Consider the following 18,639-nt stretch of genomic DNA (forward strand, 5'->3'; position numbering starts at 1 on the left):
GTCTGCTGCTCGGCGTGTGCGCTACCAATGCTTTGAATCGTGTCTCGTCCGCCTCGAGGCATTCCACAACTTTCCCACACCCAACATGGCAAGTACAACCTCCCCAGCATATTCGACCACTCTCGCTAACAGGCGGCAGTCGAAAGCTTCCACATGGCATCCCTACAATGTCGAACTCCCCGAGGAGACTGCCGAAGAAGAGGTCGATGATACCCAGGAGATCCAGATCGAAGAGGCGCTGAAGCTGTACCAAACCGCCCTCAAATACCATTCCGAAGGCCCTCCATCCTTCGACAAGACCGCCGCCGCCTACAAAGCCCTCTTTGAATCAGACATCTTCAAATACTCCGAATCCCTCTCCGAATACCAGCGCCATCAAGTCTTTGGCGAGGACCTGGTGTTTGACACCATTTTGGAGGATGACTACGAGGCAGGGCCCGTTCAGTCTACAGGCGCAGCAGACAGCGCCCCCAACACACTTCAGCAAATACTACACCTGTCCTACAAGAACCATGGCCAGTTTTTGCTCGAGGCGATGCAGCATTGGATCACTGCAAGTGGTGCGGCACTTCCGAGAGAAGCATGGAACAACACCCGAGGTGCTCTGAACTACTTCGCAGAGGCGCTGGATAAAGAAGACACCGATCTCGATCTCTGGCTACGTGCTGCATCCGTCGCGGCTATGCTAGGCAGTAAGCGCCTTACTCGCTACTGTCTCGAGGCAGTCTTGGATGGGAATGACGAGCAATGGGAGAATCTGATGCGTCTTCCTGGTCTCGAGGAAGGCTTTGCCGGCCAACAACTGCGTGAGCTTGTGGAGCGTTTGGAGGATAACGTCTCCCTGAGCCAGGCGCCAATATCCTCGATCAAACGCAAAAAGCTGTCCGAGACACTGAAGAAGCGTTTAAACCCTTTTCCATTTGCGCCTCTCCCAGCCGATGTCGCCCTCGCGGAAAGTCTCCACAACGTCAAGACAGACTCGGAGAGTGTGACCCTGACTCCTACTAAATGGGACTGGGCAGGCGTAGGTGAAATCATTGTACGGCAGTTCCAGGCAGAGCAACAGGGCATGACACCCAACGTACCTGCTGGGTCGAACATAATCTTTAGTATCCCCCCTGACAGCGAGACCCCCGAGCGCATCGAGCCCGACCCCATACAGGAAGCCATGTTGCCTGCATCGGAACCAACACCACCACCCCAGATCGAGGAGTCTGTAGCTAGGGCTATAGACGCGGAAACTGCGACAGACAAGGATGGCGAAGATACCATAATGGAAGAGCAGAATGTCAAGAGTGAGGTCAAAAGCGAACAAGTAGCGGTTGCTGGTGCTTCTCATGTCGCACCAGTTCCGTCTCGCAAGCGATCCACGGACTCTGCCGGTCTACCTGAAACTGCAGAAGGGGGAAGGTCGCGCAGTAAACGTATTAGAGGCCGAGAGAGCTTGATCGAGCCAACCTCTGGCGGTGCAGCCCAAGAGGCGAGCAAGCAGCTGGATGCACAACTCGAAACATATACGTACACAGACCAATGTCGCTACGAGATCCTCAAAGATATCTACGCGCGGCTCGGTGTTGAAGGCATCAGAGACCCCGAGGAACTACGAAAGCTCGTCACAGCGCTCCCGGATGCAACCGCTACAGATCCCATTGACAAAGCGGCATGCGATTTCGTTACAGGACTTCGAAGTGGCCATATCAAAGTTGCCCAAATACTTCTCAGCTCTGAGTCGTTTGATCTCCTTGGAGCAACTAGAGAACATGGGCTGAATGCGTTCCTCGGTTTCTCTAAATCAACCTCAAGTCAAGCCTCTAGCAAACCTCTGTTAAGTGGTGAGGGGCTGAATGCATTCGCCAAGTCTGTCAACAGTCATTGGCTCCCAATCCAAGAAGTCGCTTTCGGCTGGATAGAATCTCTATTTACACCGGGATTTTGCTCGCAGTCGAGAGATCAGTCAAGCTACGCGCAGTTCAGATGGGCTGAGGACCTCAAGCGCAACGTTGTCCAAGTCATTGTTCATATCGATGAGTATATCTACGAACGCATGGTTGAGCGCGTCGACAGCCTTAACCGACGCATGTTGAACGCTACACATCAGTCTCAGGTGTACGAGCTCTCTGACTTTGACAACTCGCAGATAGAAATTGTGGAGACGTTGTTCGAGCTGCATCTTGATATCTACTCTCTGATCAAGCATCCGCAAAGCGTAATAGATGCCAGGACCCAGGTCCTCCAAAGTGACCGTCTGGAGCGGTGGTCTTTGCTCGCGCGAGAGGCTCTACAGCTGCGGTCTGACTGTCGACCAGGTCAGGGCACTGACGATCTAACTCTTCGCCATATCTGGGCAACGGTCTTCCAACTGAGTGTTAATAATGAGGTATTGCCAGAACATGTATTGTCTGCGATGGCGGAGTTGAAGGATATGTTCGAGCCTTTGGGTGATCATACGATTCAATTACAGAACAATGCTGTCATGCCGGAATTATCGGTCGCTGCTATTGAGCAAGAACTCGTGCGAATCAGCATGAAAGACTTCTTCCTGAAGGTTTTCGATCAGGAGGAGCAGGATCCAGTAACAGTTATAGAAAGCCTGGAGCCGATCTTGGAGCTTGCAAACGGTATTGAGCCCAGTACATCTCCGACGCCAGATGAAACTGGGCATGCCGGTGCTGTTAGATCCAGCTCGCCTACCGCAACCGCCAACTCCGAGCAACAGCTTGACCACTCTTCGCCCGTTTTGGAGATGCGCAAGTTTCTCGATTCTGCAAACGTCAACGTCCGGCTCTCCCTTTGGAACAGATTACGTGTCGCTTATGAGGCTATCGATTATCCTTCCAAAGTCTTGTCATGCTTCCTCCGGAGTATTGAGGCCCTTGTGACGGATCTGAGGTCTTCGACTTTCCAAGAACTTCCAGCACTAGACCGGCAACACAAGCTCTTGACCCGATACCGGGTCATCGACGACATGGTTGTGAAAATCATTCAGATCATTCGAGATGACGATTCGCCATTCGCATGTCTTTCATACGAGCATGTCCAATCGTCCATGTCCGCTATCGTCGAGCTGTTGCATATCATGTCAGCGGCAGACATGCTCCGCGACCTGATCCGCGTTAACCACATCCCCATTCCTAGAATCGAATCCCAGCCAAACTCAGCGTTTGTCAACATGATGGCCCGGCTCGACGACATTCACCTAAGACTCTGGATATTGCAGTACCACCTACTCAAAGACGGAATGTCTCAAGAATCGGATGCCTTCCCCAACCCGTCCGATGATTTGTTCGAATACATCCGCCATGTGCACCATGCCACGGGTGTTCGTAGCTTCTGTCATCTTTCGAACCGTCAATTCTTAAGGCTTGCGAAAGACGAGTTGCTGCGCATGGACGATGTTACCGATGGTCCTAGTCATGCCACCGAGCTCTGCCAGATACTCAACGATGTGTACGGACTGAAGTTGTTTGTTGATCCTCTGGAGTGTCAGAACTTCCAGACCACAACAGACGTGCTTGACAAGAAAACTGCCTTTAGTATATTGTCTTTCACGATGTCACAAGCTGCAAAGGTCGATCTCAAGGACCTACCCAAGCACGAATTGAAAGGCACCATAGAGAAAGTTCATGCTGCTCTTGGCCGTCCTAAACAGAACGAGGACATCACCTTCAACCGCAAAGTCATATCTAGCTACTTCAAATCGCCTGTCAATCCTGTGGCACTCTTTGGATGTCTGAAAGGTGTTGGTTCGCTTGCCACGAAGCACATTCCCCCCGAGGAAGCGGTGGCTGCATCGAAGGGTTGGTACTACATGATGGGAAACATGGCGCTGAGCAAGTTCCGTTCACAGAAACGTGTAACTCAAGGGCCAACGGAAGACCTCAACTACGCCCAAGCGTTCTTTGTACAGGATCTCGAGCATTCCATTGAACGTTGGGAAACCTGGTATCGTCTTGCCCAAGCCAACGACACGCAGCTTGAAGAAGCTGTGTCTTGGAACGCGGACAAGATGAATAGTAACAGCGCTGAAGTGGTCAATTTCCAACGTGCTGCGATCAACTGTTACATCATGGCTGTGGCATGCGCTACTCGCGACGCTGATCTGGCGCCGGGAACTCAGAGTAAAATCGCACAGATGTACACAGAGTTCGGGAATCGTATGTACGCATCATCCAGGGAGCCGTTTGGCATGGAAGCGTTCCAGATTCGTGAGGGCGAGAAACGATTCTGCAATCTACAAACGAACGCGACCTTGTACAAGGAGGTTGTGTTCGTTCCTTTGCATGCCTACACTGCTTGGAAGTTTGCAAGCACTCTATACAAAAGAGCTATCAAAGGAAACCCGAACAAGTGGTGGAATCACTTCATGCTTGGAAAGTGTGGGTGGAAGATGTGGTCGGCCAATGATAACGCCATGCAATATGCAAAGTCGATAGGTGCACCACTTGTCCCCCAGCAAGGGCCCACTTGGGAGTCAGTCGTAGACGCCTTCGTAAGCGCCATTGAGACACTGCCAGGAAAGAAGGGCCGCAGCGGCGAGCCTGTCCTCGAGCCGCATTACAAGCTCGTATCCATCACGCACAAGTTGTACCAGCGTGGAGCCATCAACTACGAGAAGGGACCTGAGATCCTTGCGAACACTTCCTATGCGCAGAATGTCAAAGCCCCGGAGAACGAAGGCGATTGGCAGCGATACATACTCGCAGTCTTAAAGTCACTGCGCGCGGCCGACAAGTCAAGCTGGCACCATCGCATCATATCCCGCGTTGCTCATACCATTTACGATAACGGCAGAGATCCGGCATCTGCTAATGAGGCTAAACATGAACTCACCCAGCAGATGTTTACCAAGACCATGGCTATTCAGGTCTGGAAACCTGAGAACGAGCGGCCTGGTCGGCATTTCGTCTACACGACTCGGTACACCAAGTTTTTCATTGAACTCCTGGATCTCACTGGAGACAAGACCAACTTCGAGGCTCTTGCCAAGCGTGTACGACGGAAGCAGACTGACTTTTTCGAGCACCAAAAGCTGTGGCACGACTTGTGTCTACGATACATTAGAATGCTGCGAAAGATGGGTAGTGTACCGGAGGGTCAAGAAGACTCTGCCTTCAAATCTGTCAACCACGACGAGTTCAACACATTGGCTCTCCGCTTGGAAGCATGGTGCCAGAATTCAGAGACGCAGCATCCCGTGTTGGACATCCTTCGTGATGCGATTGAGCTCAAGCGTCTGAACAACGGCATGATGAAACCCCTTCTAATCGATGATCTGATCGGTGATGCATACGCAATGCTATACACCTCGATCGGACCCGCACTATCGCCCTTGCCGTCAGAGCAACAACCACAGCAGCCTGTGCAGCCTATCCAACCTCACCCGTCTCCTTTTGCCCCCAATCCAGCCTCTGCAGGTGCTGTACCTATATCCTCGTTGATGCAGGTTCAGGTCGATGGAGCCGCTGATGGAAGCTCTGGCACGCCGTTCAGCATGTATCATCCCAACCAGCTCCAGCCACAGCATCCACCTTCCATGCCGCAGATGCCGTCGCAACCCGAACAGGTTCCGAAACCAAGAGCAAAGGCTGTGGGCCGCAGGGAGATTGCTCGTCGTGCTGAAGCATGTGTTCAAAAGATCGCCAGCACAGCTGCTCAGCCAACTTCGATGCCCATTCGATCACCTGCGCCCGGTGATACGACAATACCATTTATTGTTGGACGAGCAGCATCATCTGAAACCGCCGCTCAACCCGCACCTGGACAGAGCACATCTACGGAACACCTTCAGCCCACGTTTGACAAGAGTGGTACGGCCACTGCAGCTGCCAGTGTAAACAACGACGAGCCCGAACGCAGCGCGCCAGCCTCAATCCACGACGATGCCGACGACGAGAGCGAGCTCAGCGAACTCGACGAGGACGAAGTCGAAGAGATCCATCAGGAAGTCCAGAACGACAATCTGCGTCGATCTGTACCCATCGCTGGCAAACCTCTCTTTCCGAACCTGGTGGCTGATCGAGCTAGCCCTGCAGAGAAGAGGATTGAGATGGTCTCAGGAGAGGGTAGTGCTGGGTCACGGAATGTACCTGCAGATGACGACGCAGATACCATCCACGTCAATGTACGTGGTGCTAGGAGGAAAGACGATGATGAAATGGACGTTGACACTGGGAAGAAGTAGGATTCTCATGGCTATTGGTCCCTTGACACGTTGGAAGATTTCATATTCTGTTTAAATACTTTGTACTACTAGTAATCCGGCGCAGAACGCGTTAACGTTCCGTCGTCATGGAAGGCGCAGTATGGGGAACCCAGAGCATGTTCTTTCTAGATACCCACCATATAGGGCTGTATGCGTAACTGTCCTCCTTTTTCATGCGCTTTCTCTTGTTATGTCGGGCGCTCCATGGTGTCACAGTGACGACTGATAGTCCTTGACAAAGATGGATGTCAAATAGGATATGCAATCTGTCTTAGTTTCTAAATCTTTGTGCAAGAATTTGTGGCATCCATGAAAAGATTGTGTAGGATTTAGAATTCTGAACTAGTAGTCTCTCTACACAATAGACTACTATACTGTCCGCCTTGTTTTCTGATGGTACTATCACATTATACTGTCACTGTACAACACAAGTGCCTTAACAATTACGCGGAATTCTATACCCACTTGCGACAATCGGTAGGACATGGCTCTACAGGCGAGGCATCTCTTCCTTGTCCTGTTTGAGTCTTACTGAGCAAAACTGTAGGTTCTCACTTCGATCGCACAAGTACCGAGTGTTCTGCTGCGACAAGGGCTGTATCCATGCGAAATTCGCATGAAGACGCAACGATTGCTCAAACGCAAGCTAACTGACACTCGTGGTTATGAGTGCCCAAAGTGTGACAGACTTTAGAAAAATGGTGCAACGATCTAGGAGATCTGCTTACCTTCATTATAGTTGTCTTATTACATGCTCTTTCAAAGGTGCCGACGAGACTAGAATCAGATACACTGCTCATCTAATTACTGTGCTCCCACACGAATAGCGCCTACGTCGGCAAAAAGAGAGTGCACAAGGTCGACGTCTTGTCGCGCAAGTGACGCATCAAGTGCAAAAAAAGAATGTCGCAATTTATTGGCGGTACTGGGAACTGTAGACATGTTAGAAATGTCTCAGCACCGTCAATATGTGAAGGAACGTACTCGAACCCAGGCTGGCGCGGATCTGGATCGGGACACTAGGTGTCCGCCAGCCACAACGCGACGTCATACCACTAGACCATACCACGATAGGGCTGTTAGCTGGTGTGTATTGACAGGGCAGGTGTATTGAAGCTTACCCGTAGTGATTTGTTTTGATGGAGAAATCTAAAATCTTGAGATTTATATCGTCGGGAAAAACAGGGAGAAAGCAATCGCTCGCCATCTTGTCAAGCTTCTCCACTCCCTTCCGATATGAGTACGTGAATTGCAGAGTTTTGGACGTGGTGCGGGGTCCAGAGGGTCTGTGCTTTCCACTGATGGTGGGGCTGCTTTTCTGGTCGCGTCGGACGCGCTCTTTCTTTACCCGATCCGTAGCCACAAAGCAGCACGCCTGGTAGCTCGAAACACCCATGGGTATGTACTGAGATTTCTGCTTGCAAGACTCCGTGTCGTGTCACTAGAGCTTCTCCGGTATGCTCGTGGTTCTCTCAGCATGCCGAGCTTGCTGGACATTTGCATGAAGAAACACGCTCGGAGCTAGTGCTGCATTTGGCGACCTTGCCTGCATCTTCGACGTGACTGGACAGCACTGACACTCGCATCAGACCATTCGTCACCACGACAGTCGCGAGGCAAACAACGCAAGTCTTATCGGGTCGGAGAGGAGTACTCGTTCCTTGATGAGGATGAGGATGGCTCTGTGCCTTCTGGCACGCAAACACCAGCCTTCCAGGACGATGACGACGACGATGACGATGGCGACGCCTTCATGCCAGATGCCCAGGATGGTGAACTCGAGTATGACGAAGATGAAGTGATAGCAGAAGAGGATGAAGATGTATCGGAAGAAGAGGAAGACGACGGTTCCGACTCCGATGATTCCACAGGGCCTCCAAGACGCAATGTGCGTGGACTGAAGGCTGTTCGCGCTGCGCCAACCACCCCGGCAGTCCGACGCGCTAAGAAACTTACAGACAACATACCGTCACCCGTAACGTTTGCCAAAGGTAGCGGCGTCAAAGTACGTCCCGTCGATGCCGATGCTCAGTTGCGGACGCGTGGTATCCCCGATTTCGATAAGATTGGTGGTCATGAGCCACGGCTGAAAAACTTGTTCGGTCCTGATGCAGCACATCTTAAGCCTGTGCTGGCCTCACGGGACTACTGGTTTCCCCAGGAAACATTTCCCATTCGAAGTTTCGCCAAGGTCAGTTCAGACGACGCTGAGGTCGGTAGCTTAAGAAGAAGCTTCTTCGAAGTCAGTGGTGCTAGAGAAAGGGAGAGTGAAGCATTGAGGACATGGTACACTGATGCTGGAAAATCCGCTTTTGCAACAGCCCAGAGGACAAAAATGCTGACCAAGGATGAGGCCGAAGAGCACATGAAAACTCCAGGACCAGAGTCTGTGAACGTGTTAGCTGGACCCGTGAACACGCCGCAAGTCAATACGTTGGTGAAAGGTTCATACATGAACATTGCAAAACCTTTCCCAGCAAGTCAGGATAGACGCGGTTGGCTCTTCAACCTCGGCTCCTGGATACAAGATGCTCAGTGGGCGAGCAACGAAGACAGCAATATCCAGTATCTCGCTGTTGCCGTTGAGCAGAGACCGACCAGTGGGGACCAGCCCAAGCCAATGGAGCAGCCAAAAGCACCCGCCTTCAATCCTACTGAACCGTTTCCCGCATGTGTTCAGGTATGGGCGTTTCAAGCTGAAGCTGACGGCTTGTTAAATGCAAAGACAGAGCCTAGACTTGAGCTTGTCATCTGCACTGACTGGGGCGCGCCGAAACAACTAAGATGGTGCCCAATCGCTGCGACAGACAACAATCAAAATGCGGACGGCCGGAAAAACACGCACATAGGCATGCTCGCCTGCCTTTGGTCGGATGGACGAGTGCGTGTACTAGATGTTTCCGCCCCGGTTTCTGAGCCTGACCAACACGTCACTACCTATCTTCATGTTACGCGCGCGTCATTTGAAGTCTCATTCCCTCAAACAGTACCTTCATGCTTACACTGGTTGTCGGGAACCACGCTTGCAGTCGCGACAGCGGCAGGCACCGTTGGTGTTTGGACCTTAAGCCGTCCGGGAACGCTCACAGCGCCAGATGCCCACAATTACAGCCCAAGACCCTGGTTTTATCAGCAAGTAGCCGACACGTACATTCTCACGATATCCTCTGGATGGCCATCCAACCCTCAGTTCCTGTCTATAAGCACCGCGGATGGATTTGCACGCCTCATTGACATTAGAAGCCCGACTGCTGATACCGTCGTTTCGATACGTGGTCGCACACTTTGTCTAGCGCAAGCCTGGCATGAGCATACGCAGTCTTTTGTCATGCCGGACGAACACTACATCCTAAGGCACACACCGCTACGTCGCTACTACCACAACTTATACAGCATGCGACTAGAAAATAGTATCACTCGTGTCGCGACCAGCCCGGTACACCCCGGTGTACTCGTCGGTGGCACCGATGGAGATGTCCAAACAAGCAACCCGATCATGCGCATCACGAACTACAAAATCATGCCGTGGCAGCAGAAATGGTTTGTTCACGAATGGAGGGGACCGATGGAGCGGATGCTCGTCAAGCCGACCGACGGACATGCTGCTACGGCCGAAGAGGGACCAGTTGAACAGTCGATTAATAATGCTACACCGGAATCACAAGCCGGGGCGTCTGCTCACGTGCCCGAAAAGGTACCTCAAGAAATACTTTCCCAACCTCTTGTCCGCATCACCGAGGGTTACAAAGCTGGTCAAACAGGCATTGCGCACACCAGCGCAGCAACAAAGAGAGGGAACCCAGAGGTTGGAAGGTCCATCAGTATCTTTGAAGAGCAAACCGCCATCACAGCACTCGCTTGGAACCCGAATCTGAAGTTCGGTACATGGGCTGTTGCGGGCATGGGATCTGGGCTCATGCGCGTCGAGGATGTTGGTATTTGAGAAGCAGGAAGAAGATGACGTGGTTTGAGAAACCTGAAGGATAGGAGAGCGTATGTTGGTCATAATTTCATTCATCTTGCGCCATGTTCATACTACGATTTCTCCTACTTGACTGCTTTGAGCTTGCACATCAAAGGCTTCTTCTCCCAGAGGATATATGTCGCCTGGTCTTCCCAGTTGTTGCTCTCGGGGCAGAGTTCGATATCAAAGTTGTACAAGGTTTTGGCGATGATAAGACGCATTTCGTGATATGCCATGCTTCACCAATGGTCAGCGTCTGATCCACAAGGCTTGCACACCAATGAACACAAGGTTTCAACTTACTTTTTTCCGAGGCAATCTCTGGACCCAACAGAAAATGGCTGGACGCACTGCCTCTCGTCGCCATCAAACTCAGGATCGCCTAACCATCTCTGTGGAAGAAACTCAAACGGCCTCTTGAAGTTCTTCTCGTGTGTATACATTGGGTGTTGAGGGATGCTAAGAACCGTGCCGGGGGGTATGAATTGGCCCACGACAGTGCTGCCATCCTGAGGTGTGATGCGCGGAAGTCCTAGTGGGACTGGCGGGTAAAGACGGAAAGCTTCCTTGATGCAGGCTGCCAGATAAGGCAGTGCAGCGAGCTGCTCCATGGTCATATCCGCATCACTGGCAAAGGCGCCACGTATTTCGTCGTTGAGTTTCGTCATGCACTCGGGATTGCGCAGAAGCAGGTATGTCAGCCCTGATACCAGTGTGGCAGTCGTCTCCGTCCCGGCGATCATGAAGATGGAAGAGTTTGCATCCATCTCTTCTCTGGTCAAGCCTCGTCCCTCCTTTTGGCCCAAGACAAGATCCCAGAGGTCGACGCCCTCGGTATCTCGACCCTTCTCGAGGCGCTTTGTAACGCGTGTGACGGAGTGGTTGAAGTGATCCATCCTCTTCTTGTTCATAGACTCAGGCACATGTCTCTTGAACGCCCTCCACAACCAGGGATACGCCATCATGACACTTAAGTAAGATCCAACCTTGATACTTGCAAATATGGTGCTGACCCAGGGATCGTAGTCGCCCTTGTCGAGCATGTGCAGCGGTTCTCCAAAAGTCAAATCGCCCATGACATCGAAGGTGCAGAAGTTGTAGAGACGAACCATGTCCAGCTTCTCATTGGGGTTGTTTTCGACCGTTTGTTTCAAGCGAGTGATGAGCTTGTCTACATATTTGACGAAGAGCGGTTCCTGTTGCTTGAGCGCGCGGTCCGAGAACGCGGGGGTAAAGATCTTGCGTTGGCGACTATGGTCTTGATCGCGCGCGAGGATGATACTGACTGCACCGTTGGGCGAGGTGCCATACTTGAACCAGTCTTTATGAGGGACAGACCCGGCGGTGCCTTTGGTGCCATGGCCGTAGATCTGGGATGTTGTTAGCCTGGACTGTATCCATTTTGAAATGTGACACTTGCATCTTTCCAAGAATTCGGATCCGTGAAACTCAGCTCGTCGTGGTTGATCCGGACGACGTGGCCATACTTTCGGTGCAGGTCTTGAAGGAGCTTGTCTCTCGAACCGCTCCAGGTCGCAAAGTGGTAAGGGATGCGCGTCGCAGCGTTCAGCTTGGGCCCTGGGAAGTGTCTAAGGGGATGGAAGTATATGCGGTAGATGGCTCTAGCAACGAAACGAACAACCAGCTGCTGCACATCAGCATATGTCCTTGTCGTAAGTCTCGATGATGCAAGACGGTACTTACAAAGCCAAGTAGAGCGATAAGGATTTGCGATGCTGAGGTGATATGGAAGAACTTGGTGAGTCCTGTAGGACCGTGTGCTGATGTAGAAGCCATGACGCCTAGACTCCAGCCACCATGAGATGATGTGAATGCAGGGCACAGGCAAGCCTTAAGTAGCAACGAGGTACAGGCTCATCGACACCTCGCACTAAAAGAAGCGGAGTAGGTTGACGCGTTTGATACGTCGACGGGTGGCTTGCCAGCTCGCCTAGTACCGTTGACGTCGGGGTAGCCAAGGTCAAATGATCGGCTCGAGTAGCTCAACGTCGCACCTAATGGGGCATTGGCAGCGACCTGTGCATTCGCACATGGTTCCACGCACTAAATTCGCCCGGTCCAAGAGTCACCAAGCTTGTGCAAAGTCCACTCTGTCGGAGGGTCGGAATTGAAGCACAGCAGCTGTGTATACTGGACAGGACACATTCGTCCGTTGCAGGCTCACGGTCCGATGCCTCGGAGGATTGAGTTTATACGGTGCATACGGTAGCAATGCCCAGTCAACTGTTGTAAAACTGGGGTGATCTGCATAGTTATTCCTATGTCTCGACACGCACACGCGTGCGCATCTAGGCAGACACAAGAGACAGGGGCATGTCTGGAGACCAAACTCGATGTGGAAAACTGGGAGTGGACTTGTGGGAGCAGACCGCGGATGGGGGGCTTGTTGCATCGGAAGAGCTGTCATCGAGCAAAAGGAAATAATAAACCAAGCTGGAGCGTCAAGGCCAGACGAAGATGCAGCAACAAGTGTAACGCGAATGCGAGCCGATGCGATTGGCCAACGGAGGCGATCGTTGTTACATAGTGGGCTCGGATGGGGATGCGTGGCCCGTGCACGTATCAGATCGTGACTTCGCGTTGGGGTCATCGAGGTCCGTTTCGCGAGCAACAAATCGAATCCCGCACACCCTTGCACCTGTATCATGGCAGCCACACACGCCCGCAAAGGCCTTTCGGCTGTCTTCTCTGCCTCGTCCTCCAGAGCGTCTCCAATTGCCAGCCGGACACAACAACGCAGCTTCTCTTCATCCCGCATTTTCGCCGCATACGCGACTGCACCCAAATCAGCCGCGGCCAGCACAACTAGCACTTCTACATCTGCGAAACCTGCGACTTATACGTCAACCGCGTCAAAGCCCACAACCACAGCAACCCCACAGCGGACAGTGACCCCCTCATTCCCTGCGAAAGAGCCCCCCGTGCCTACCTCGCGCAACAGCACCGCAGAAACTGCGGCATCAGCAGCCCAAAAACAGCGCTCGCTTACCGACGGACTGTCCGATGCACCCCCCGAGCTGGAAGGCGTGCCAGCCATAGACTGGACTCGCTCCTACCATGGTCTCGGCAGCATATCCTTCACACCAGAGCAGTCGGACATGCTGCTCGCGCCCGTCACACAGGACGATGTCGAGGTGAAGCCAGACGGCATCATATACTTGCCTGAGATCAAGTACAGGCGGATATTAAACAAGGCCTTTGGGCCTGGAGGTTGGGGCCTGGCACCAAGAGGCGAGAGCATCGTTACTGGAAAGCTGGTAACGAGGGAATATGGTCTCATTGTCCAAGGACGGTACGTTTGTCTCTTCGCCCTGTTGCAACTATGCTAATGAAGAACCAGGCTCGTTTCGATTGCCCGTGGCGAGCAACAGTACTTCGACGCCGACGGTATCCCCACTGCGACCGAAGGCTGCAAATCCAACGCGTTGATGCGATGCTGCAAAGACCTGGGTATTGCTTCCGAGCTCTGGGACCCACGCTTCATCAGGGAGTTTACAAACAAGATGACAAAGGAGGTATGGGTGGAGCACGTGAGCACCAAGAAGAAGAGGAAGATAGTGCTGAGAAAGGACGACAGCGCCAGATACCCATACAAAGAAGTCAAATTGTAGTCTGCCTTGGAACTGTCTTGGGACACATGAGAGGGCAGATGCATTTGCAGGCGTAGGGCACGCATACAACCCAAGTATTCATATACGCAGAGGTTGTAACACTACCATGATGACCCGTCCCAACTCGTGCTGAAGAATTGTGATACCAAATACATACCGCTTCACCATAGTCGTGAAGCCTAGGAAAATGCCATCTAATGTCTTACCCAAACGCCGCATGATACTCTGGTCATGTCACAGATTTTGTCCTCCAGGGATTCTGCTAGCGATCGCCTAGGTCAAAACCGGACGCCCTTGATCTGTTCCTGATATCGCTCGGCTCCCTGCCGTATGCAAGCGGATCATCCTGAGGCTGTTCCTGGCGCTGCCAGTTCCACGGCATCCACCCACTGCTCGTCCTTCGGCCGAGTGCCGGCGGTGTGAGGGGGTACGGTGGTCGGTCGGAGCCTGAGCTCAATTCGTCGCGCTCGATCCTGTCGAATTCGGCTTCGCTCCTGTTGCGGGAGAGGCTACCAGAGAGACTTCCAGTACTCCTATTAACTTCGTGATATCTGTTGCCACCCGTTTGCTGTGAGCGGATGTTGTCTTGCTCGCGGTCGAATGCTTGCAGGAGCGTCTCGAGACGCTGACGTTGAGAAGCTACGTAGTTTAGTCGGTCGTCGTTGTTGCGGATAGAGTCGGGGACGAGGTTCCCTGCACCGCGGCTTAGGTCGGAGGCTTGCGCATCTCGTGTACCTGCGGTACCCGCGGCGCCATAAAGCGCACTGGCTCCGCTGAGCGCCTGGTTGACAAGCCCGTATAGATCGTTGCTGCCTCTTGCTGACGGCATCTGGAACCTGCTCATGAGGTTTTGCGCATACGTCTGTCCATCGGGTCTCGGTGCGTCGGGCTTCCTGGGTGCAAAGCCCAAGACGTTGACCTTTACCCACTCAATACCCATCTCGACGTATGCAATGCCTGCTGACTTGGCACGGTCATGGCTCTTAGTAATAAACTCGTCGATTTCGCGCTCATGGTGGTAGAGGAAAGGCTCCATATACTCCTGGTACAGGTAACTTGCGCCCTGCGAACCGGGCAGGATCAGGTATAAGTGTGTGAAGAAGCGAATCCATGAGTAGAAAGGTACCCAGCTCAGGATGAAGTCGAAGGTATTTTCTACGGCGGTGAAGGCTGAGAGGACGACGAAGTAGATCAGCCAGGGTGCGAGGAGCGCTGGATCTGAGGTGTGGAGAGCTTTGTAGGACGCGAAGATGGGAAAGAAGACCGTGGTTGCGACGCTGTTGCCTGGTTAGCTAGGTCGTCTTCCAACACACTGTAGCAAAAAAGAAACACTGCATATCGGAGTCATGCGAGCTTCAAGAACGCGAGCAGTGGAGCTCATGATACCGTACTAGGCTTCAAAGCTTGCTCGCGAATTGATACCTGACTGCGGGGGCGGGGTGCGCTTACGTTAAACCGTCCGCGACAAAGCCGAACATGGTCGCAGTTGTTGGTGTGTCTTCTTGAGATGTCGGTGTTTAGGTATAGACGCAGGTCCAAGACTTGCAGGCAGCGAGAGCTCAAGCCTCACGGATACGCGGGCGGAGGTGTGGAGTGGCTTCGCCCGATGCTCCATGGAATCTACGTCAGTCGGTCAAGAACGGCGCGCTATCCGCTTTCGGTCCTTTGTGTGTGATTTGAGCCTCCAGACGTCAGCTGCTGAAGGAACACACTAGTCACCTCTAGGGAACATGTCTGAAGACACTGGACTCGTGCCAGGTCCAAGCCTTGGTGGATGTGCAATATCATACAGGTCATGCTCACCGTCGCGACTTCCTCGAACCCGCGTTGCGAACGCGTACCAATCATGGCACCTGGGCAGCACCAACCATCATTACCACCAATACATCAACTCCCCAGATAGCTCAGTTTCCTCAGCTACTTCTGCAACCACACACGCTTCAGTCTAGTTAGGTCAACAGGTCCCTCCCTCACTTGGGCGTGCTCAATCGAGCCAGACCTTGAAAATGTCCTTTTCCATAGGAGTCGTCCCGAACCGTCCAAACGGCATCCTCACGACCTCTTCAGATACTGCATTGCGCTCTCATGAATTTTGTATCGCAGTCTACGGCACAAACATACAATCAGCGAGTGTTTACCTCGTCTCGTTGTAACGTCGCATTTAGGACCCCATGGCGTTTGTCCGATCTCCGTGGCGCCCATGTCCGATGCTTCTACCGCGTCTACGACACCCACCCTGGAACTACCCGAAATGATACGATGCAGAGGACCCCAAGACGCTTCTTATGCTGCCATGGCTGCCAAGAGACCGCTTATCATCATCACGGGCTCCACAACAGCTAACCACCCCGCGTTTGCAGCCGTTGTCGCTGTTGACATCATCCCGCTTTGATTCGTATGGTGGGGGAAAGCAACTATAGTGAGCATAAAACTCCGGCACCGGTTACGTAAATGAGCTATCTTCTGTCCGAGTACCATAACAGCTGTCTTGGCGGGCAACGAGTTGCTTGGCTTATGCTTATAGTTCGTCGATCTACACTGACAGTCCAGTCGACCAGTCTCGAATGCAACTTACAGAGGTAGCTCTTCTTGGCTCCAACTGAAAACGGTGTTTTACCAACCGAGAAGCGATGTATCCAAATGCCGAACGACGTATGCCAACCTATAAGGATAAAACCTCGCATTGACCCTTGTCATTCGCAATAGCAAGCCAATGCAGGTCTTCGTTAGAGCGGAATACCCGAGCATAGCTTAGAGATAAGCCTTGAGTTTGAAGGGCTGCGCTCAGAATATAAAGATGGATGTCTCCCCTCAACCTTGCATGACGCAGCGTCAGGTTAAAAGCGTCAGCATCCAGAAGAAGTACCAACATGGTCTCTATAAAGTCCCTCTTAGCTCTAGCATCCCTAAGAGCAGTCGCTGCAGCACCCCAAGCTTCAGTGTCGCCATCAGCTGTAAGCTCTGCTAGTCCGTCGGCATCAAGCTCAGTGACCCTTACCACCGAGGAAACGGACGAGTTATTCAGCCTTCATGAGGAACTAGTAAACATTCCGTCCATATCTGGAGATGAGGTGGAAGCCGCAGAGTTTGTATCGAGATATCTATCGGATTTGGGGTACTACGTCGAAGAGATTCCTGTTGGGGACACCGGTACTTTCAACGTCTTCGCCTATCCACAAGAGCTGAAAGACGAGGGTGTCTGGCCAGAGGTTTTGATCACTAGCCATATAGATACAGTGAGTATATATGGCATTTTGTGTGGTATATAGCGAATTCTGACTCTGAATCAGGTGCCGCCATTCTACCCTTTCGAGCGTAGAGAAGAGAATGGCACAGTCTATCACTTCGGTCGTGGAACCGTCGACGCAAAAGGCCCTGTAGCAACTATGATCGTCGCATCGCACAAGTTCTTCCAGTCCCGGACCGACACCCCAAGTCTGGGTATGCTGTTTGTTGTCTCCGAAGAGACTGGTGGTGCGGGAATGAAAGCGTTTGCACAGGTAAGCCTCGCCGTACGAAATGCATGTGAGGCACATACTGACTTTGGTCCTTCACCGCTACAGTATGCTTCGAATACAACTTTCCGTGCAGGCATCTTTGGCGAGCCAACAGAAGGAAAACTGGCTAGTGGACACAAAGGCAGCTTGAGCGTGACCCTGGACGTTGTGGGCAAATCCTCACACTCCGCCTACCCTTGGCTTGGTGTAAGCGCTATCAACTTTCTGACCGAAGCCATTGTTGCACTCAACATGCTCGAACCGGCTCTTCCCAGAAGCGAGCTACTCGGCGCAACTACTCTCAATGCTGGCCTTATTGCTGGAGGTGTTGCGGGTAATGTCGTGCCTGAACGCGCAAACGCCAGTATCGTTGTACGTATCGCTCGCAGCGAAGACGACGCAGTTGAAGTTGTCCAAGATATGATGGCAGGAATGCTTTCACCCATTGTTGCCCGCGCAGAGGCAGCAAACGCTACATTCAATGTCCGTTTCTCGAATACTACATACCCAGCACCTATTCTCGATACCGATGTCGAGGGTCTGGAGGTAGCGCCTGTTTTCTATGGTACAGATATTCCCAGTCTGCCGCAGGTGGAGAAGAGATATCTTTTTGGTACCGGAACGATTGAAGTTGCACATACGCCCAATGAGATGTTGAGCCAAGATGAGCTTGTGCAGGCGGCGGAGGCATATGGTATGATACTCGAAAGTCTTTTCTCAGAGTAGGAACATGTAAATGAGGTGATTACATCTAGTTGAGGGACAGCGAGCACGTGTTGAGTGAGTAAAATAGAAATGGTACCATCGGGACTCATGCCTGTAGTTTCAACAAGACACCCTTCGTTCGATTGCTTATTCCGTGTCGCCAAATCGTGACCGCCTCTTCTTTTCTTCTCGTCCGCGGTCGTTCACCGCGGACACCTCGAGTGTGGCAATGTTTCTGTTTGCTATATAAGAAGATGCTCGTGACTTTAATCGAATGGTGATCTCATGCATAGCGGTATCGGGACGGCGAGATTAGTGACCTTGCTTCAGAGATTTATGTGAACATGACATTAGGGAAACCGCTTGCCCGCATCATACGTACTCTGGGAGCAAGCGCAAAGATGTGTATATGTCAACGACACCAAAGACTTGCCTGACTAACCAGCTTGCATTTCATGGTCCATCTCTTTAATCAAGGTCACTGCGGATGTGTCAGAGGCGCACCTCCACCGCCTCTTTCTCCGAAATTCCGGCGCTCCTGCACCGCTTTATCGTTCGCAATGTACCGTCACCCATAATCGCTCCTTCCCTGCATGGAGACCGTTTGCGGAACTCGCTCATTCTGCCTGTCGGTCAGAC

The 18,639-nt window shown here is 52.3% G+C and overlaps 6 protein-coding genes across 6 annotated transcripts; 4 read left to right on the forward strand and 2 right to left on the reverse strand.

Annotated features, from left to right (window-relative positions):
- Window positions 1-85: 85 nt before the first annotated feature.
- On the forward strand, window positions 86-6,181 carry ACET3X_000258 (uncharacterized protein; the record flags this gene model as incomplete). Its single annotated transcript, XM_069447533.1, has 2 exons — window positions 86-88; window positions 140-6,181. The coding sequence occupies 2 exons, from the start codon at window positions 86-88 to the stop codon at window positions 6,179-6,181; spliced, it is 6,045 nt and encodes a 2,014-aa protein (XP_069310500.1).
- A 1,257-nt stretch (window positions 6,182-7,438) lies between these two features.
- ACET3X_000259 (uncharacterized protein) lies at window positions 7,439-10,145 on the forward strand (the record flags this gene model as incomplete). The annotated part of the gene is made up of 3 exons (XM_069447534.1): window positions 7,439-7,442; window positions 7,792-8,882; window positions 9,336-10,145. 3 exons carry the CDS (start codon window positions 7,439-7,441, stop codon window positions 10,143-10,145), a joined length of 1,905 nt encoding a protein of 634 aa, XP_069310501.1.
- A 104-nt stretch (window positions 10,146-10,249) lies between these two features.
- Window positions 10,250-11,963, reverse strand: ACET3X_000260 (uncharacterized protein; the record flags this gene model as incomplete). The annotated part of the gene is made up of 5 exons (XM_069447536.1): window positions 10,250-10,403; window positions 10,470-11,284; window positions 11,342-11,476; window positions 11,587-11,811; window positions 11,871-11,963. The coding sequence occupies 5 exons, from the start codon at window positions 11,961-11,963 to the stop codon at window positions 10,250-10,252; spliced, it is 1,422 nt and encodes a 473-aa protein (XP_069310502.1).
- An 869-nt stretch (window positions 11,964-12,832) lies between these two features.
- On the forward strand, window positions 12,833-13,798 carry ACET3X_000261 (uncharacterized protein; the record flags this gene model as incomplete). The annotated part of the gene is made up of 2 exons (XM_069447537.1): window positions 12,833-13,479; window positions 13,528-13,798. 2 exons carry the CDS (start codon window positions 12,833-12,835, stop codon window positions 13,796-13,798), a joined length of 918 nt encoding a protein of 305 aa, XP_069310503.1.
- A 262-nt stretch (window positions 13,799-14,060) lies between these two features.
- On the reverse strand, window positions 14,061-15,276 carry ACET3X_000262 (uncharacterized protein; the record flags this gene model as incomplete). The annotated part of the gene is made up of 2 exons (XM_069447538.1): window positions 14,061-15,075; window positions 15,248-15,276. 2 exons carry the CDS (start codon window positions 15,274-15,276, stop codon window positions 14,061-14,063), a joined length of 1,044 nt encoding a protein of 347 aa, XP_069310504.1.
- Window positions 15,277-16,668: 1,392 nt separating this feature from the next.
- On the forward strand, window positions 16,669-18,021 carry ACET3X_000263 (uncharacterized protein; the record flags this gene model as incomplete). The annotated part of the gene is made up of 3 exons (XM_069447539.1): window positions 16,669-17,034; window positions 17,089-17,298; window positions 17,362-18,021. 3 exons carry the CDS (start codon window positions 16,669-16,671, stop codon window positions 18,019-18,021), a joined length of 1,236 nt encoding a protein of 411 aa, XP_069310505.1.
- Window positions 18,022-18,639: the final 618 nt, after the last annotated feature.

Source organism: Alternaria dauci, chromosome 1, assembly GCF_042100115.1.
Source record: "Alternaria dauci strain A2016 chromosome 1, whole genome shotgun sequence".
NCBI lineage: Eukaryota > Fungi > Ascomycota > Dothideomycetes > Pleosporales > Pleosporaceae > Alternaria > Alternaria dauci.